Below are 22,151 nucleotides of genomic sequence, written 5' to 3'. Positions count from 1 at the left end.
TATATAAAAAATAACGTGAGGAGGATAATAATTCTGATAAGTCTAGTTTGGATTAAAAAGATCCATTTTCGTTTTGGTTCTAATTAAGGTTAATGTAGTCTGATCTGCTCCAGGTTAATTGTGTGTCAGTAGTAACATAAAACTCCATCAACCCTAAAAGGGGGAATAAATAGTACTTGGATGAAATTTTTAAATCTTGTATTTCCTCTTTATTACAACATGTCAGTTTAACTGGCTATAGGGTATTTTTATCTGTTATGAGGCTCATCAGTGCATGAAATGCCGAAAGGGTATATTTCTCTCCTGTGACTCCGGCCATCCCTGGGCACTTGTAGATGTGTTCCAGTGCATGGGATCAGCTGGGTGAAGCTGTAGTATTTTAAATTTCAGTCTGTCTGAAGGCGCCGTGCTCCTTTCTAGTGAGAAGGGAGGAAAGGATAATTTTTTTTGATTGATACTGATGATGTAACTACCCCATGAGGCAGTTGCTTAGAGATCTACATAATAACAACTATTATCCTTCCAGACAGAAAAATATGTAAAGCTTACTAGTGATTCAAAGATAATTTCATAATTCTTTTTTATATCTTAGCTTTGTTTTTTCAATAAAGATGTTTTGGCTTTCATCACAGGTGCATAAAATTCATTTACTTTTCAGTCTTTATTTCATTCATTTTTTTTTCATTTTCTATACATGTTATTGCAGCCTGTCAAATTCCAACTGTCTAATATTTTAAATGTTTTAGCCTACAGGCTTGTGGTTCTGCGCACTAAGTTTACATGTAAGTTAGGGTGTGAATTTACAGTGCACTAGCTATTCTGCACTAACTCCCTGTGTGGAGAGTGCACACTAAGAGTTCCTTTGTGTGCTTAATCCTACTACATGTCAAAGTATTCTAAGCTAAACTGCCTGAGGGTTCTTTTAGCGCTCAGTAAGAATGTCCACACAGGGACTTAGTGCAGAGAGGCTATTGCACTGTAAATTTACATCCTCTCTTGCTGTGCACTGGCTTCCAATGTAGAAAAGCAATTAGATATTTTACTAGTGCCACCTTTTGCCATTTGTTAATGTATGATGATATAAGAACTGAAACTAAAATCTTGTAATATTTTTGTTTTGCCAAGGGAATGCTGTTTATGCCTCATGGAAGAGTATAGTAACAATTTGTATTAATATGATTAGGGTTTTCAGCACTTCATTTATAGACTCAGTTTAAGTGAGCCATAAACATTTGCTGCAGGCTGAAATTGGACATACATTGTGTAAAACTGGGCATACAGATTCCTCCCGTAAGGGAATAAAACACATGCTGGCCAGTTGTGGAAGTCTGAAATAAATGATGTCAATTTAAAAAAAATAAAAATAAAAAAAATCCAAACATCTCTTCCAGTGGTCCACTGTCATCTCCTCTTATGTCTTTTAGAGACTCTGCAGTGGGTCTATTTGCACGAATGAAGACTGTAGGATTGACCCTTCAGAATTATAAGCTTCTCAGAGTGAATTGTCGCACAGTAGCATATACAGCGATCATGCTATATAAAAATACTTCCAGTTTGTTTAATGCTGTGGTTTAATGCTTGTGGGAAATTAATAATTATCAAAAGAAAAATATTAAAATGTTGAGACTGTTTTATGCATAAGCATGTATTTTTAAAACTAAAGCATCATAATTTTTAATGCCTGATTAATGCTGTAATTGACTGTATTGAAAGGTAATGGGGTCAGAGGTCAGTGATCCACATAGCAGGAAAGATTTGTATTAAGATGCTCAACATTCCACATTTTAAATAATCTCTAACTCATAGAAGTATAACACAAATATTAAGTTTCTCTAGCCTTTCATTTTACTCCATTCAGTTAAACTCGCATAACAATAAACAAGGATCTCTCCGTATGTTCGTTAAGGATAACAGTATTGTGACTTTTACAGTGTGAGCTCCTCTTCAGTCATGTCACTTTCCGATATTCATGCATCAGGCATGAGGCCTAAGATACTTTAACAAGATTTTTTGGTTTTATTTTAATTATAAAATCCAGAGAGCGTACCACTTTGTCTTGAAAAACAGGAGCCCTGTTCCCTTTTTAAATAATAGAGAAGACCTCTGAGAAGCTGTTCCGAAAAGATACTTCTTCGAGATGTGTTGCTCATATCGATTCCAATTGGGTGTGCGCATGCCACGTGCACGATCGTCGGAAGATTTTTACCCTAGCAACACTCAGTGGGTTGGCTGAGGCGCCCCCTGGAGTGGCGCCTTTACGGTGCCGGATATATAGCCCACCCAACCCACTGCCCTCTCAGTTCTTTCTTACCACTCATGATGGTCACTGAAATTGTGGAGCGCGGCTTAACTGAACTCCACTTCCCTAGCTTATAGTGTAGCACTCGTTTATAGTTGTAAATAGTTTTTAAAGCAGTTGTTGTTAGTTCTTTAGTAGTAGTTAATAGTAATTGTTTTTTAGTGTAAATAGTAGTTGGGGGTAAGGGGCTTCTCCCCTTCCCTCCCGGTACCCGGGCTGATACCTAGGTCTCCGGGGTTCAAACCATGCTTGGCGTGCCTTAAGCCGATGTCTGTGGGAGACCCCCACAACTCCTGTTTGAAGTGCCTGGGGGAATCCCATCAGTCTGATAAGTGCTGCATTTGCAAGGTATTCACACCCCTGACTGGGAAACCCACTTGGAAAAGGTGGAAGCAGTTCTGGATACACTAAGATGGGCTGGCCTCATAGCCAACCCAGCCAAGTGTGCTATAGGGCTAGCTGAGGCTAAATACTTTGGCTTCATTGTAGGAAGGGGCATGGTCAAGCCCCAACTAAACAAACTAGAGGCTATCCAAAATTGGCCCTGGCTGAATCAGAAAAAGCAAGTCCGGGCATTTCTGGGTGTGGTGGTGTACTTCCAACAATTTATTCCCCATTTCGCTACCAGAGCGAGTCTCCTGACAGACCTGATAAAAGCCATGGTGAAGTGGACAGGTGCCACAGAGAAAGCATTCATGGGTCTACGGACAGCCCTCTGCAGTAACCCTGTGCTTATAGCCCCAGACTTCAACAAAGAATTCATTTTACAAACAGATGCATGTGAAGTAGGATTGGGAGCTGTCCTATCGCAGATGGTCAGAGATGGAGAACACCCAATCCTCTACCTCAGTAGGAAACTCCTCTCGAGAGAGCAGAAGTATGCCGTGGTTGAGAGAGAGTGCCTTGCTGTGAAATAGGCAATGGAAACACTACGTTATTACTTTCTGGGATGACGGTTTACCCTTGTGAGTGGCCATGCACCCCTCCGGTGGATACAGCGAAATAAAGAGAAGAACAAGGGTGACCAGATGGTTCCTGTCCCTACAACCTTTCCAATTCACCATACAACACCAGGCTGGATGCCACCATGGCAATGCAGATGGCTTGTCATGGATACACTGCCTGACATCCCAAGTTGCCCAACTGTGTGGTGTTGAGCAAGGGGGGGAGGGGAATATGTGACAAGGTCAGGCCACATGGCTACAAGAGAGTGATAGATGGCCCATATATTAGCCCCAGGTTAAGTAGGTCCCCTTTTCCTGGGTAATGTAACAGGGAAGGTTCCAGAACAATCAGGAACTTTCTGGAAACAATTAAAGCAGATAGGCTGATTAGAACACCTGCAGCCAATCAAGAAACTGCAAGAATCAATTAAGACAAGCTAATCAGGATACCTGGGTTTAAAAGGCAGCTCACTTCAGTTTCTGGGGCACATGTGAGGAGCTGGGAGCAAGAGGCGCAAGGAGCTGAAAGTGAGAGGGTGTGGTGCTGGAGAACTGAGGAGTACAAGCGTTATCAGACACCAGGAGGAAGGTCCTGTGGTGAGGATAAAGAAGGTGTGAGAGAAGGCCATGGGGAAGTAGCCCAGGGAGTTGTAGCTGTCATGCAGCTGTTACAGGAGGCACTATAGACAGCTGCAATCCACAGGGCCCTGGGCTGGAACCCGGAGTAGAGGGCGGGCCCGGGTTCCCCTCAAACCTCCCAACTCCTGATCACACACAGGAGTTGACCCAGACTGTGGGTTCCACCAGAGGGGAAGATCTCTGAGGTGAGCAAATCCGTCAATAAGTGAAGGACCCACCAAGGTAGAGGAGGAACTTTGTCATCTTTGGGTTGGGGACCTTTGCACACAGGGCCTTTGGTCTGCACAAGAGATATCCCTACACATTAACATACAGGAGCTGAGAGCGGTGCGCCTGGAGTGCCAAGTGTTCCGCAAGCACCTTCAGGGCCGTTGTGTTGCAGTTCTTACAGACAACACAACAGCCATGTTTTATATCAACAAACAAGGGGGAGTGCGATCATCCCCCCTCTGTCAGGAAGCCATTCACCTGTGGGAGTTCTGCATAGCCCACTCGATCGACCTAGTGGTGTCATTTCTCCAATGAGTCCAGAACACCTTGGCGGATCGCCTCAGCAGGTCTTTCCAGGCTCACGAGTGGTCGATTCGCCCGGACGTCATCCACTCTGTTTTCCAGAAGTGGGGGTTTCCCCAGGTAGACCTATTCGCCTCTCACGAGAATCGGAAGTGCCAGGTGTTGTGCTCTGTCCAGGGATGCTCCCCAGGTTCCCTATCGGATGCCTTCCTGATACTGTGGAAAGACCACCTGTATTACGCCTTTCCTCCATTCCTGTTAGTTCACAGGGTCCTTCTCAAGTTGCACAGAGACAGGCCCCGCTTAATTCTGATCTCACCAACGTGCCCAGGCAGCATTGGTATACCACTCTCCTCGATCTGTTGGTGACCACTCCAATCCCACTTCTATTGTGGCCGGACCTGATCACTCAGGAGCACAGATGACTGTTATCCAGACTTACAATCCCTCCACGTCACAGCATGAATGCTGCATGGCTAACTCAATCTGAGCTGCATTGCTCCTGCTCGGTGCAGCAGGTATTTTTGGGTAGCAGAAAGCCCTCTACTAGGTCCACATGTTTGGCCAAGTGGAAGCATTTTTCCTGCTGGTGAGTTCTGAGCAATACTGCCCCCATGGAGGTGCCGGTACCTACCATCTTAGACTACCTCTTGTCCTTGAAACAGCAGGGCCTGTCAGTTTCATCCATCAGAGTACACCTAGCAGCGATTTCGGCCTTCCACTTGAGCGAAAATGGGTGCTCTGTCTTTTTTTCAATCCCGTGGTCAGCAGGTTCCTCGAGGGACTAGAAAGTCTGTATCTGCAAATTCGGCATCCAGCCCCTATGTGGGATCTCAACTTGGTCCTATCCAGACTCATGGGTGCCTCGTTAGAGCCAATGGCCACCTGCTCGCTCCTGTACGTTTCCTGGAAGACAGCTTTCCTCGTAGCTATCACGTTGGCGAGACGTGTGGGAGCTTAGAGCCCTCACGTTGGACCCACCGTATACGGTATTCCATAAGGACCAGGTACAGCTGCGACCACACCCTGCCTTGTTTCCTAAGGTGGTGTCTGCCTTCCATGTCAACCAAGACTTATTCCTTCCGGTCTTCTATCCGAAGCCATATGCTTCTTGACGAGAGCAACAGCTGCACTCCCTGGACGTTCGCAGGGCCCTCGCCTTTTACATCGAATGAACGAAACCTTTTAGGAGGACAGCCCAGATGTTCGTAGCTATGGCAGACTGGATGAAGGGCCTTCCAGTCTCCACCCAGTGCATGTCATCCTGGATCAAATCATGCATCCGTGCGTGCTATGACTTGGCTGGTGTCCCAACTACGCACCTTACCACTTACTCCACTCGGGCTCAAGGTTTGTCCTCCGCATACCTGGCTCATGTACCCATACAGGAGATCTGTAGGGCAGCAACTTGGTCATTGGTACATACCTTTGCTTCTCACTGTGCAATCGTCCAGCAGTCAAGGGGTGATGCGGCATTTGGCTCAGCTATTCTGCAGTCTGCGACATCTCACTCGGATCCCACCGCCGAGGCAAGGCTTGGGAGTCACATAATTGGAATCGATATGAGCAAGCACTCGGAGAAGAAAAGACAGTTACTCACCTTTGTATCTGTTGTTCTTCGAGATGTGTTGCTCATATCCATTCCAAACCCGCCCTCCTTCCTCTCTGTCAGAGCAGTTGGCAAGAAGGAACTGAGAGGGTGCTGGGTTGGCTGGCCTATATATTTGGTGCCGTAAAGGCGCCACACCAGGGGGTGCCTCAGCCCCTGAACCAAGTGTTGCTAGGGTAAAAATCTTCCGATGATTGTGCACACCTAATTGGAATGGATGTGAGCAACACATCTTGAAGAACAACAGTTACAAAGGTGAGTAACCGTCTTTTTAGGTCACTCTTTCCTGGTTTTGTTCTTATCCCTCTTCTTCCTCCCCCATCTCCAAACAATATTTTTTTCTATGTGAAGGCAAGTTATTAAATAACCGCAGTGGCAGAAATTTTGACATTTTATATTAGAATTTGATTGAAATTTGTTATATTTTGATATTTTTTGCTATGTTAAGGATTGGAAGGGCAAGAAAACTGATAAGAGTTTTGGGATTGCAGATCTTGATGTCTTCAAGGGATGTAGTGACCTTTGAAGGTGAAGTGCAGAGTTAAAGGAAAAACAATGAATTGATGGTGGGGTGGAGGGAGGAGCATTCATCATAGAAAGAAGTTAATATAATACAATCCGTAGTTCTTTCTTTAACTGCATAGGAAGATACTTTATTCAGTTAGATTAGGAACCGTGGAGAACTACAGAGACCAGTCTCTGTCTATTATCCTCAATAAAGAATCCCCTTTATATTTATCACAAGCAAGTCTTGCCTCTTTATTTGTTTGGAGGGACTGTACAGTTAACAAACCTGTTCAAAATCATCCTTGCATCTACTGGTTTTCCAAGAATATCCCAGATTCAGTGCGTTTTTCCTTGACAATGTTGATACTAAAGGACTCCTTTTCACCCATAGTATCTGGTGTCTTAAAATGCTGCCTCCTGGGATATGTTTGTGAACCAGGAAGCCCAAAAGAATTTAGCTTGGGGTGCTGGACAGGAGGTTTTTTGTTTGTTTGTTTGTTTTTTAAGCATTTCTTTTCAGAGAGCTTCCTCTGGCTCAGTTAGTGATGGGGAGCCTGTACACTGGTCTGGGTAACTGAATTTTGAGTAGAGATGGGCACAAGTCAGAACTTTAGATTCAGATGTTGAAAAATTGGGTTTTGAATTTTGCAGCTCATGATCACCTGAACTTTAATCTTACTTTTGCAGATCATACTTAATAAAGACACTATCCTAACTAGTTTTTACTCTGTGGATTACAGGATATAGATGGCTACTCCTCAGACTCACAGTTCTGAACAATGAAGTTCGTTTCAACAGTAGCTATCTTCATTGTTACATTGTATTCAAAAAGGGGCAAGAAGAGGTAGGTTTATGGTCAGAATAGGGCAGTGGTATTTGGAACTGTGACTTAGCGAAAGACAGAATATCTCATTGACATAGACAGCAATTATATGAATTCAGATAAATTTGGATCCCTTTACTTGATATGTTTTGGGTAAAGAAGGCAGAGAGAGCTCAAATAATATTCCACCTGATCTTGTTGCTTTTTCTCTTTCTTGACTATTTGTATATTTTGTTATCCTCACCCTAACATGTTACTACTGTGTGGTATTGTCTGATTTTAAATTGTGTGGTCTTGCAGCTTTGACAAGTTAGAGTTGTATAATTGTATTGGATATCCTGTGAAATTTTCTGTATTTGGTAACATACACAAACAGTAAGTTGTGTACAGTTTTGTATTTTTTATTTGTTCTTCAGGAAAATTAATAAAAAAAATCCCCCTAAGGGACAGGAAAAGAGCATGGAACAAAATTATTTTTGAAGGCAGCTGAACGCCTCGAAGCCAGCAATTGTATGCACAATTTTTAATTTCAGAGAGTTTAACATTTTCATTTGTTTGTTTATTTGCTGTAGTACCCAGACACACTAGTCAGGATCAAGGCCCTATCAGGTAAGGTAACTTACAAACACAAAGGGGAACGCAGTTCCTGTTCCAAAAAAACTTACAATCTAAGAAGATAAACAATGGTTGAAGGACTGGGGAGATAGAAACAAATATCTGTAGTCTATATCTCTATAATAATGCTATTTCTTGGTACTGTAATTACATAAATGTTGACTCTTCCTAGTGGCCCTGCAGTCTCTAGCCATCGTACATTGATTGATTTCTTGCTGGTGTGGCCGAAGTGCAAGTTGGGTGTCCATTAAAATACCCACTATGTTAGAGCGTGAGGAACATCAAATATTCACAGTAATTGAAGAGGCACCTGGATTAGAGAATGTGGCATTCTTCCTTCAGTTGTGAATAATTTTAATTGTATATTTAATTGTGTTGTCAGTCACATAGAGGCCAGATATAAGTTAATGCAGCAGTGGTGGTTAGTTGACTTTGGGATCTTTGCTTAGCATCTGGCAAGGAAGCAAGAGTGTGAATTAGGAAGGACCACTGTTGAATTTTGGAGTTGGGATATGATTCAGGCTTGAAAGCTGGTCTTTAATTAAGCAGCCTTTGCGAGCACTACTTTAGAGTCTAGCTTTCTCCTAGGATCCTACTAGTGGCAGCCTGCAGTTGGCTGCCACAAATTTTTTACCCTATAGTTGGTCAGAAATTCTTATCCTGTACTTAGATTGTAAACTCTTTGGAGTAGAGACTTTTTCTGTTATGTATTTGTACAGTGGGGCCCTGATACATGAATGGTGCTGGTAGGAACTACTGCAAAATAAATAATATAAGACCTCTTAGTACCATACTTCTCTCTCTGATTTTATTGGACGCTGAGAAGGGGATGTACCACAAGCTTCAAGAGTAATGTGTGACTCTTTAATGCTATTCCGAACCTCAATACTGAACTGTAAGGGTCAGCAATAAGTACTTTAGTACCTGACTCATTTCAGTCATAAGTGAGAATTTTATTGTGTGTGTGTATATATAGTTGCATTTCCTCACTTACATTTATTTATAAGGTTTATATATCTGTAAAAGTCCTGTAAAACAAGTGTTCCCTTTTATAGTTTTAAATAGGATCAAATTCTGTACTCAGAAAGGTAATTTCAACTCCCAGTAAAGTCAGTGGGTGTTCATATGCTTATTAGAGGGCAGTGTTGTGTTGTTTGTTTTTTTTAATACAAATGTGTGTATTCAGCCAACTAGCATGCTTGTGACTTTGGAAATCAACCAAGACAGCTACTGAATCTCACCCTCTATCAGTCCTTACCTGCAGGTTCTGTGCTTTTAAGCTTTGGAGAAGATTTTATTCATGGACATAACACCTTTTTGTTAGTTTTTATAAGAAGTGCAATTTACTTACCAGATTTTAAATTAGTATAGGGTCAGCGACTAACATCGCACTTAATTTACAAAGGAGATTTCAGCACCATTTTACATTTCTGCCTGGGAAAGTCAACATTGTTAGTAAAAAGCAACAAAGAATCCTGTGGCACCTTAAAGACTAACAAATGTATTGGAGCATAAGCTTTCGTGGGTGAATGCCCACTTCGTAAGATGCATGTCTGATGCACTAACATTGTCAGTGAAAATGATAGCTCAGTAAAATGAGGGGCAAGATGTAAAACCTCAAATGAGAGAATCACAAAGTGAGACATTATTTTCCTCTGTAGCCAGGGATTCTGTGGTGATAAGATCTAGTAACATATCTTACAATGTAACAGTATTTTAGTTTTCATCTCCTGTAACTGACTTTTTTCAAGTTTAAGATAAATGTGGTCTGTATTATGTTTTGAATATTGCTTTATAAACAGCAAACAGTAAAGCCTATGAGTCACACATGCCAGTTACTTACAGACATCTGAGTTTGTATTGCAATTGCAAATGCTTGCTTTTGATCTTTCCAAGTGCACTTTGAGATCAACAGTTTCTATAATAGCTGTAAATGCTTAATTTAGGATGCATTGCTACATTGTTTTGTTCAGAATACTAGTCTGATTTTTAGATCAGTTGGGCATATTTAAATAAAAAAGCATGATGACTTGCCTTTGTGGCTGCTGACTATATTTCCTGAGGTTTTATGCATGGATGACATATTTTTCAATTTTTGGCACTTAAGGCAGAAATAAACTACATTATTTTGCACCTTTGTTTGACCGCTGTTTGGCATTCTCCTGTATGTACATTAGTAAATAATGGATAGTAACTATTTCTATCACAATATTTTTAACACTTCGGCTATTAGACTACAACTATATCTTTAGGGCTACATCTTTTGAAAAAGAAATGGTAGAATATAGTTTTGCAGTCCTCCTCAAAATGAAGTATCTATAAGCTTAGTTGTTTTGGTGGGCAGGAAGGGGATCACTGCAGCATTATTTCTCAATTTAGAAAAATATCCATAGTGTCTCAGAGTGTCACAAAAGATGAAGAGTAGTTTAATATCCATTATATTTTTTTAAGATAATAGCCTTAAATAGTTTCAGAATCCCAACTGGAGTAAAACCACTATAATTATTTTTATTAATTTATATCATTGTCACTCTAGTAGGGTTATAGAATACTAAAAAGAATATGATTTACAGAAGGAAAAATAGCCCATATGACTTCCTTAAATTTATATGTTTTATGTGAAACATGTTTACATTTTAAGTGTATGTATATACCAGTAGTAGTTTCAATATATATACTTGGAAATGTATAGAGAAGTGTTGGACTCATTTTGTGTCATCTACATAGAGCAAATTTTGGAGTGTAGAGGTCTTATTTTGTATTCAATACAATAATCAGTTTTAATTGACTTATTGAAAATGGTGTTGCTTGGAACAGGACACATTTTGGCAATATGAAGAAGGCAAGCTTCATTGCCGATTATTGCTTCTCCCTGTCTCCATTGTGTTCTTTCTAGGCACAGGCACAGCTTGGTCCCCTGCTACAGCTATACAGCAAATGCCAATAAAAACCTTTGTAAATCTTAAATAAAATAGCAAACTGAAGGGCGGTGATTCATTAGGAAAATTTTTTGTCTGATCAGATTAACTCTCATTTCTGTTAACCTGTGTTTTAAAGTGTCAGTGACAATGGTTCTCTTGATGTTCAGCTTCCATTGCAACAGCTACATTAAAATTGAACTCTCAGTTGCTCTCCTCCATCCATTGCCTTGATGGGCAATTTTTATATGATTTTTTCCTGATTTTTGTGCTTCTGTATAATAATTCTGTTACATTAGTCAATTTATTATCCTCTTAACTAATTGCCATAACCATCGGTAGGTGAAAAATAATGTTAACCTTAATTTACACAGAAACTGCCAACAGAAGCATCTAGCCCTCACATCTATTGAGTACAATTTTCTCATAGATTTTTACTTGGTAGTTTAACCTGTTTTTCTGTCCCTCAGATCCACCTATCTGGACCAGTGGACTGTTATGCTTCAGCAGTTCCATGTGGCATGCAGGCAATCGCATTGTAGGATTTTCATGTCCCTGGTTTCCTTTTTTCCTTTACTGTTGTAGATAAGCCCCATGTCACATTGCAGTGGAGATGTTTCCCCAATGTAAAAGGCTTTTAGAACCTGTTGCTTTATCTTAGATATCCAAGATGAGGAGAAATTAAGTTCTAAGTACTGTTAACAAATTGTATAGTCAATTGATTGACCACACTTTAGTTCAATATGAAATATGCTCGAGAGACCAAATAGCCAGGGTTGGTCAGGTTTGTTAACATAGTATAGGAAAAAGGTTCTGTACGATACCAGTCTCCAAAAAGCAATGTTGTGCTACAATGTTACATTCACTTTATGCAGATGTTGGCTCCAAACATTTCAGCTGATGTTATTTATATGATGATTTAGAAGTTGCGCGTCTCTTTGCAGATCATTAAAATCCAACCATCAGCTTGTCCCAGTTACTTAATTTGTTCTGTTCCTTCCTTATATTTGGATACTAGCATTCCAGGTACTCATCTGTGAAGGTATTCCCCAGCTTGTACTAAGACGTAGAATGAATGTATCTTGATTTTGAAAAGTTTCCTATCTTCTTATGCCAAATGCTAACTTAGCAAATGCAAGGAGCTATGGGTTTCTGCACTTGCTAACTTGGGATGGATGGGTTTTTCCTCACTCTAAGCACCTCCAGTTGACTCTCTCTTCCCACTTCTGTACCCATGTGCTGAGATGGAATTTCCCACCCCCCTTCCCATTATTTTTCCTGACACAAAGAAGGGTCACGATAACAGTGTTCTTCACATATTTTTTTCAGCAGAATCTAAAAGCCAAAAAAGGAAAATGAAAAAGAAAAGGGGTTAGTTGTCTGTACTGTAATCATTTACTGCACCAGATCATTACAGATTTGGCTCTCAGGACATAGGAGTTATAACAGCATAGGCATGGCAGACACATCTTGTTTCCCCAGAAGGTTACAGAGGAGCTGACTCTTGTGAGCAGGGGCAGTGCTGGGTGATAATGGAGATGGCCCAGCCACACCTCTGCCAAAGTGTCCTGTGATTCTCCCTCTCCCTTAAGGGTTATAGGTAAATGGAACATTTAATGAGGTTTTCCTGGAGGCTTAGCTGAGAGTGCTTGCCCAGCTATTACTCCCCATCCCTTGTGCTGTGACTGTCACTAGCTGTTCCTTAGTTATCTGGCTGTGATTGAGGGGAGATATCTTGTCTGCAGTTACCCATCAATTCTTTCGTACCCCATGCTGCATTTGAAGTGTGACTAATAATAATACTTAGCGTATTATATTGAGCTTTTCATCTTCACAAGAACTGGAGTTCAGCTTTCCAGTATTTGTAATCCAAACCTTTCCTAAGGGTTTGATCGTGTGTGTGTGTGTGTGTCTCTAAGGTATTCCTAGAAGCACCTTGCGGGTAGAGCTTCTCTTCTCTTACTTACACAATCTATTCCCCTTCTCTGCTATGCTTCAAATTGCCAGCTTTCCCCCAAACCCATAACAATATAATTAAACAATAGCTGAAAGCATCCTAGAACCACCCACACACACACAAATCACAACTGAACATTTCCTTATGTTGCATGAATTATTACTAATTAAGCAATCATATTTATTTGTTTCTTATTCAGGGTTGTGATCCATTGTATGGGTGCAGTACAGACACAGGCTTGACAGCATACACTGATATAGGTAAACTGATGTAACTAAATGGATTGGCCATGTAGGCACTGCTGCTTGCGCTGGCACAAGCTGCATCGATTGTAGTGCATTATATTTTGGGTCACTATATCAGAGTATGTTGCACTGTCTACAGGCAATTTTCAGGGAAGATTGTGGGATGCCTCCTGGGAGCTGAAGGAATTGTGGTTTCAGGAATCAAACTTCCATGATCCATTCCACTCTATCCCAGAATCTACCTGATACTGCCACTATTTCTAAACTGCTCTGTGAGCATGAAGAGGAGGCAGATACCCCACGGAGTTGACAGTCTCACTGTAACCTTTCTCCTTTCACCCCTCCTCATTGTTGTTTTTTTCTTGTATCTTTCTTATATCATCTTTTATTTTTTAGATTGAAAACTCCGTGGGGTTAGAGACTCTAAAATCCATATATTCTATAAAATTTCTTGAGACTTTTGGCCCTTGTGGGTTTTTGGTTGGTTGGTTTGTTTGCAAAAAAACAAACAAAAGAAACTTAAATTGTTTTATAGAAAACAGACTGGTACATTACCAACCCCACTACGCAGTTGTCTTCTGATAACAAATACTTCCATATTAAGTAGCACCAGAGCTGGTCTTAGCATTTTTGTGTGGGGCTGAAAAACATGTTTTGCACCTTCCTTTTAATTCTTGTCCACCTTGTCACACCAACATCTAGGGCTATCAAAAGATTTTGGCTAGGATTATTAGGATGATTCCAAATGTGATGTTCTTATTTAACCTTGTGGGGGTGGGGTGGGGTGGGGTGGGGAGAGACTATGGTTGGGGGGATCCTTAGGGTTCCATCCCCTTCCTATTCTGTGCTCACCTTCCAAAAAAAGGGGGAGTCTGAGGCTAAGAACTTAATGTTCTTAAAAAAAAAAATATGGAAATTTTTTCTACACTTCTAATTCTCCCAAAGGCAGAATCTGATCAGGACAGCTAGTGCTGTGTTGGTAGGACTGTGTGTATGTTTTTATTGAAAGAGAATTACCCTTTTATGTATTTATGAGCAGGTTTTACTTACCATATGTTTCTCCTACTACTTTTTTTTACTTGCCACAACTAACTTTTGAGAAATGCATGTAACATTTGTTAGGCACACATTGATTCTCTGCTGCTTGTTCTAGTCTTACCTAGTCCAGTAATTGTTGAAATATATAATTAAGCATAAGGTGGATGGGTAAAGAGTCAAAGTCAAACACATTTTTACACAACAACTTTTTTTATTTTGATCACAAATTGCTATAACTGAAAAATGAGCATAATTCTGTACTCCTCGGTCAAACTGAAGTTCCATTAACTTCAGCTCTAGTCCAGTGGTTCGCAAAGCCGTTCCGCCGCTTGTTCAGGGAAAGCCTCTGGCAGGTCGGGCCGGTTTGTTTACCTGTCGCATCCACAGGTTTGGCTGATCACGGCTCCCACTGGCTGCGGTTTGCCGCTCCAGGCCAATGGGAGCTGCGGGAAGAGGCGGACAGCACATCCCACAGCCACGCCACTTCCCACAGCTCCCATTGGCCTGGAGCGGCAAACCGCTGCTAGTGGGAGCCGTGATCAGCCCCTGTGGAGGGTAAGAATATACTTTTAAATGTAAAGGTTATTCTGATCTTAGCACGCTGTGTGGTGTCCAGACACTATAATGATTGGCTTTCTGTACGTGTCAAGGTAGAATTGTTGTTCTTCCCTTAGTGATGAATTATTTTTGTTGTGGTGGCAGATTAATGTTTTCTCCGGCTCTTAGCAATGAGGTTTTAGCTTTCCGTAACTGAACTTTGGAGATCACCTTACCACTGAAAAAGGACATGCCACTTAATTGTTTTACTTTTCAAATACTAACCATATTAGGCATGACTCCGCATTATTCTATTTAGTTCTTACCGCTGTTTCCACTTTAGTGACTAACAAGTGTGAGCACACGGAGAGGCTATTTTAGAAAGTCTAGTGTAAGGTAGTTTAATGCAGTTTCTCTCTGTGGATTTGCTTTCTTTGAGGTAGGTAAATAATAAGACATTGACTTGAACTGAAGTGGCAATGTTATGTGCATTATTCTGCAGTAGCTTTCAAAATTTATTTGAAAGCGGGAAGATGTAGCTACTATTATCTATAAATGATAAATGGCTTCGATTTTGGCCATGAAGTGAGCTTTCTGACATAGCGCTGTCTACACTGACTGGGTTAGGTCAGTATAACTGTGTCACTCAAAGGTGTGGAAAATCCACACCCCTGCACAACATAGGGTATGTCTACATTACGGGATTATTCCGATTTTACATAAACCGGTTTTGTAAAACAGATTGTATAAAGTTGAGTGCACGTGGCTACACTAAGCACATTAATTCGGCGGTATGCATCCATGTACTGAGGCTAGCGTTGATTTCCGGAGCGTTGCCCTGTGGGTAGCTATCCCGTAGCTGTCCCATAGTTCCCGCAATCTCCCCCGCCCATTGGAATTCTGGGTTGAGATCCCAATGCAGAAACAGTGTCGTGGGTGGTTCTGGGTAAATGTCATCACTCAATCCTTCCTCCATGAAAGCAACGGCAGAAAATCATTTCGCGCCCTTTTTCCCTGGATTGCCCTTGCATATGCCATAGCATGGCAACCATGGAGCCCGTTTTGCCTTTTGTATACCCTGCACATCCACCAATGTAATATATGCCATCATATGCCAGCAATGCCCCTCTGCTATGTACATCGGCCAAACTGGACAGTCTCTACGGAAAAGGATAAATGGACACAAATCAGACATTAGGAATGGCAATATACAAAAACCTGTAGGAGAGCACTTCAACCTCCCTGGCCACACTATTGCAGACCTTAAGGTGGCTATCCTGCAGCAAAAAAACTTCAGGACCAGACTTCAAAGAGAAACTGCTGAGCTTCAGTTCATCTGCAAATTTGACACCATCAGCTCAGGATTGAACAAAGACTGTGAATGGCTTGCCAACTACAGAACCAGTTTCTCCTCTCTTGGTTTTCACACCTCAACTGCTAGAACAGGGCTTCATCCTCCCTGATTGAACTGACCTCGTTATCTCTAGCTTGCTTGCTAGCATATATATACGTGCCCCTGGAAATTTCCACCACATGCATCTGAAGAAGTGGGTATTCACCCACGAAAGCTCATGCTCCAAAACGTCTGTTAGTCTATAAGGTGCCAAGGATTCTTTGCTGCTTTTACAGATCCAGACTAACACGGCTACCCCTCTGATACTTGACGTCATGCAAGGCACTGCATTTAGCTGTATGGAGTGGAAATCCATCAACCTCATGAAGAAACTTGCACAAATACAGACAGATATCATCTTCCTTTCCAAATGCAAACGGATGGACATCATACCAAATGGACTAAAGGTAAAAAATCCACTGCTATCTACATACTACACAGACCACAGTGAGAGATTATGCCATACTCTATCAAAAAAACTGAGGAACCACCTGATCAGCGTCCTATACAGCAAACAGGAAAACATCAAAAAAGAGCTCTACAACCTGGAGACTCTCATTAATAACCAAACTTCTATACAAACGGACTTCACTAGAATAAGACAGGAGATCTACATTACTCACTTCACCTCTCTACAAAGGAAAAAGGACTTTAAGCTGTCTAAACTCCTACCTGCCACATGCGGCCACAACCGTGGTACCCCTAACCCACCCAGCAATATCGTCAATCTATCCAACTACACACTCAGCCCAGAAGAAGAGTCTGTCCTATCTCGGGGACTCTCTTTCTGCCCTGCCACACCCACCAACATGATACAGTTCTGTGGCGATCTGGAAGCCTACTTTCGCCATCTCCGACTCAAAAAATACTTCCAGGACAACACTGAACAGTGCACTGATACACAGGTGCCCTCCCACCAACAGCACAAGAAGAAGAACTCCACATGGACTCCACCTGAGGGTCGAAATGACAGTCTGGACCTATACATTGAATGCTTCCGCCAGCGTGCACAGGCAGAAATCGTGGAACAACAACATCGCTTGCCTCACAACCTAAGTCGTGCAGAACGCAATGCCATCCACAGCCTCAGAAACCACCCTGACATTATCATCAAAGAGGCTGATAAAGGAGATGCCGTTGTCATCATGAACAGGTCTGACTACCAAAAGGAGGCCGCCAGACAACTCTCCAATACCAAATTCTACAGGCCACTTCCCTCAGATCCCACTGAGGAATACACTAAGAAACTACAGCATCTACTCAGGACACTCCCTACACTAACACCAGAAGAAATCAACATACCCCTAGAGCCCCGACCAGGGTTATTCTATCTACTACCCAAGATCCACAAACCCGGAAATCCTGGACGCCCCATCATCTCGGGCATTGGCACTCTCACTGAAGGACTGTCTGGATATATGGACTCTCTACTCAGACCCTATGCCACCAACACTCCCAGCTATCTCCGTGACACCACTGATTTCCTGAGGAAACTACAATGCATTGGTCACCTCCCAGAAAACACCATCCTAGCCACCATGGATGTAGAGGCTCTCTACACAAACATCCCACACACAGATGGAATACAAGCTGTCAGGAACACTATCCCTGATGATGCCACAGCACAACTGGCTGCTGAGCTCTGTGCCTTTATACTTACACACAACTATTTCAAATTTGATGACAATATATATCTCCAGATCAGTGGCACTGCTATGGGCACCCGCATGGCCCCACAATATGCCAATATCTTTATGGCCGACCTGGAACAACGCTTCCTCAGCTCTCGTCCACTCACGCCCCTTCTCTACCTACGCTACATTGATGACATCTTCATCATCTGGACCCATGGGAAGGAGACTCTGGAAAAATTCCACCACGATTTCAACAGCTTCCACCCCACCATCAACCTCAGCCTGGACCAATCTACAGGGGAGGTCCACTTTCTTGACACCACGGTGCAAATAAGTGATGGTCACATTAACACCACCCTATATCGAAAACCTACCGACCGCTATGCCTACCTTCATGCCTCCAGCTTCCATCCCGGACACATCACACGATCCATTGTCTACAGCCAAGCACTGAGGTACAACCGCATCTGCTCTAACCCCTCAGACAGAGACCAACACCTACAAAATCTCCACCAAGCATTCTCAAAACTACAATACCCGCACGAGGAAATAAGGAAACAGATCAACAGAGCCAGACGTGTACCCAGAAGCCTCCTACTGCAAGACAAACCCAAGAAAGAAACCAACAGGACTCCACTGGCCATCACATACAGCCCCCAGCTAAAACCCCTCCAACGCATCATCAAGGATCTACAACCCATCCTGGACAATGATCCCACACTTTCACAGGCCTTGGGTGGCAGGCCAGTCCTTGCCCACAGACAACCTGCCAACCTGAAACATATTCTCACCAGTAACTGCACACCGCACCATAATAACTCTAGCTCAGGAACCAATCCATGCAACAAACCTCGATGCCAACTCTGCCCACATATCTACACCAGCGACACCATCACAGGACCTAACCAGATCAGCCACACCATCACTGGTTCATTCACCTGCACATCCACCAATGTAATATACGCCATCATATGCCAGCAATGCCCCTCTGCTATGTACATCGGCCAAACTGGACAGTCTCTACGGAAAAGGATAAATGGACACAAATCAGACATTAGGAATGGCAATATACAAAAACCTGTAGGAGAGCACTTCAGCCTCCCTGGCCACACTATTGCAGACCTTAAGGTGGCTATCCTGCAGCAAAAAAACTTCAGGACCAGACTTCAAAGAGAAACTGCTGAGCTTCAGTTCATCTGCAAATTTGATACCATCAGCTCAGGATTGAACAAAGACTGTGAATGGCTTGCCAACTACAGAACCAGTTTCTCCTCTCTTGGTTTTCACACCTCAACTGCTAGAACAGGGCCTCATCCTCCCTGATTGAACTGACCTCATTATCTCTAGCTTGCCTGCTAGCATATATATACGTGCCCCTGGAAATTTCCACCACATGCATCTGAAGAAGTGGATATTCACCCACGAAAGCTCATGCTCCAAAACGTCTGTTAGTCTATAAAGTGCCACAGGATTCTTTGCTGCTTGTATACCCTGAAACACCCGGGAAAATGTTTTTGACCCTTCAGGCATTGGGAGCTCAGCCAAGAATGCAAATGCTTTTTGGAGACTGCGGGGACTGTGGGATAGTTGGAGTCCTCAGTACCCCCTCCCTCCCTCCATGAGCGTCCATTTGATTCTTTGGCTTTCTGTTATGTTTTTCACACAGCACTGTGCTGTGGCCTCTGTCTATCATAGCCTGGAGATTTTTTCAAATGCTTTGTCATTTTGTCTTCTGTAACAGAGCTCTGATAGAACAGATTTGTCTTCCCATACAGCGATCAGATCCAGTATCTCCATGCTGGAGCTCTTTTTGGATTTGGGACTGCATTGCCACCCGTGCTGATCAGAGCTTCATGCTGGGCAAACAGGAAATGCAATTCAAAAGTTCGCGGGGCTTTTCCTGTCTACCTGGCCAGTGCATCCGAGTTCAGATTGCTTTCCAGAGCGGTCACAATGGTGCACTGTGAGATACCACCCGGAGGCCAATACCATTGATTTTCGGCCACACTAACCCTAATCCGACATGGCAATACCGATTTCAGCACTACTCCTCTCGTCGGGGAGGAGTACAGAAATCGATTTAAAGAGCCCTTTATATCGATATAAAGGGCCTTGTTGTGTGGATGGGTGCAGGGTTATATCGGTTTAACACTGCTAAATTTGGTTTAAACGCTTAGTGTAGACCAGGCCATAGTTATACCGACATTAGTTCCTAGTGTAGACTGAGCCCCCATAACAACTATGCAGTATCATGTCTATGGAAGAACTTCTTCCTGTCTCCACGCAATTATTGCTGACTTGCATCTTAGAGCAGAAGATTAACATCTCTGAATAGATATTTATCTTAAGTGGTTTACCTGCATTTATGTAAGCATCTGATCTTATTTGTAAAAAAATAAACTCTTTACCTCAGTACCTTGTGGTATAGAGTCCTACAGGTTAATTATGAAAAGTGGAGGAAAATCTTTTTACCAGATTTAACTTTTGCTGCATTTTAACTTTAAATGCACTACTGCTAGCAGTCACTTGACTTTTAGCCTCCAGTTATTGTGTAATTATACAAAAATTAGCTTGTTATGATGTTTTTTCTCAAAGATTACCTTTTTCATAGAGTAAGCTGACAGTATCTGCGGTAGTATCGCATAGAAGGGTTTGTGGCTAGAATGTGCAAAAATACACTTCTCCAAAAGCAGGATGTTTATAATGCTAGTAACTGGTCACTAACATAAATGACAATGAATATTTGATGCTTGTCTTCTTTGAACAGATAGCTGAAAACAAAATGTGTTCCCGTGGTCAAACCATTTTTATAGAGTACCTAGCAGTACTTGTTTTGTGTATTGGTGCAATGCTTTGCATTACATAATTTTTCACCTGGTGACTGTAAATCCATGAGGTTGGTAGTCTCTTAAAACAAATCAAATCCAACTCCTCCATTAAGAGCATTTGGACAATGTAGATCTAAATTTTTTTGGTAGTTTTTGCTTGATTTTCATTAATGGTCATGTTGCAGCTTTTTATCTAGTGTAGTGGTTAAAAAAAAACAGAAAACAAATACAGAACCATAGTCCTTGAATGATTTTCATCCTGCTTTGTCCTTTATCTTTGTCTGCTTCCTATTGTTTAACAGTTGCTTTGTGTAAGGTATGAGCTTCCGTAAACAGACTTTGATGTGGCAAAATGAATAATGTTGTCATTGATCTTAGCCTGAGTGGAATATGCTTCCTCAGACAGAAGTTTTTAGCTTCAGGTTGTTCCGTTCTTGCATGCTATGCCTAGACTGCAGCATAAAGTCAGTTGCTCCACTATAAACAGCACTGTATTAATATGCACAACATGACCATTTTCAGTAGAAGGTTATTAGAATGCTAGTTTGTATCCTCCAGTGAATGAAATGATGTGTGATTATGAAGTCATCAGGCATGGACCAGTAAGACTCGAGAGAGCCTCCCCCCTCTGAGGTCCTTAGGGTGCCATTGATTGGTGACCATGTGTTTGTGCCCGATAGACTGTGAAATGGTGTGTTGCTACACGGCTGTGTTGCACCTGCGCCCCACTGAGGTGATTGATTGGTTTGGTCATGTGGAATGTTCCCATCTGGTCTTCAGTAATGTGTTTTGTGTTTTTTTTCATCTGCGAATAGCAAGTGCTGGCTGGGTAGTTACAGCAAGCAGTTGCAAGAGGCTAGAGATGTGTTTTCCTCTAAAGCAAACTAGGATTTCAAGATGTACTTTATCGTCTTTACTTTTATTTCATAAGACTAATTATTTTATACTCTGTATTTTTGTATATGTGGTTTTTAGAAGGCCTTGCAGTCTTTTTTTAAGAAACAATTGAAATAAAAAAATCTTACATTTTTATTCTGACGTGAAACTCGTAATTTAAAATATCTTAATGATTGTAATTGGATTATCAAAGTAGTGATGAATTTTTAAGACCTCATTTAACCTAAAAGAAGTAGCAGTTTATTTATTGAAAACTACTGATGTTGCAGTTTAAATGCCAAGAAATTATTTATTAGTTCCCTTTTAAAAAAAGGTTCTATAGTTACATTGGGCGGTCTTGTTTGATATTTCTTAATCTCAGTCCTTTTTCATAATTGATCTATTCATTCCACTTAATGACTAATTACATATCAGAGCACATCATCAGCAGCATTCATCATTGTAGAATGTAATAATCAATGACATTTCAACAAAGGAAAAAATAAATATGCAAATAAGAACTCATTAACATTTGCATGAGCTGTTTGAATAATCACGTTGCTGACAAGGCTGTAATTAACAGAAATTGATGCTGAGTTCAGTATTTGATAGTGTGTTTTCTCAGCGTTTTATTGTTGTCACTGCGGGGGCTGGAATGAAGTTCTGCTCTACTTGTACCTTGATTCCGGCTTGATGTGATGGGTTGTGCCAGGTACCAGAGGCTTCTGGGAGTCCTTAATTCATCTATGACCTACACTTAATGCATATAAAGATAC

At 41.7% G+C, this 22,151-nt stretch overlaps 1 protein-coding gene across 11 annotated transcripts in view; it reads left to right on the top strand.

Moving 5' to 3' along the window:
• The window catches only part of TCF12 (transcription factor 12), a 322,968-nt gene that overhangs the window by 152,072 nt on the left and 148,745 nt on the right, over window positions 1-22,151 (top strand). For 3 of the 11 annotated variants that reach the window (XM_050967941.1, XM_050967940.1, XM_050967943.1), the window contains exon 7: window positions 11,338-11,405. The exons of the other annotated variants lie outside the window; for them this stretch is intronic. In XM_050967941.1, coding sequence (XP_050823898.1) covers window positions 11,338-11,405 — 68 coding nt within the window. The remainder of the gene's footprint in view (window positions 1-11,337; window positions 11,406-22,151) is intronic. 11 annotated transcript variants of the gene reach the window in all.

This window comes from Gopherus flavomarginatus, chromosome 9 (genome assembly GCF_025201925.1).
Source record: "Gopherus flavomarginatus isolate rGopFla2 chromosome 9, rGopFla2.mat.asm, whole genome shotgun sequence".
NCBI lineage: Eukaryota > Metazoa > Chordata > Testudines > Testudinidae > Gopherus > Gopherus flavomarginatus.
Note: the sequence above shows the minus strand (reverse complement) of the source record. Positions and strands in the feature narration are given on the sequence as shown.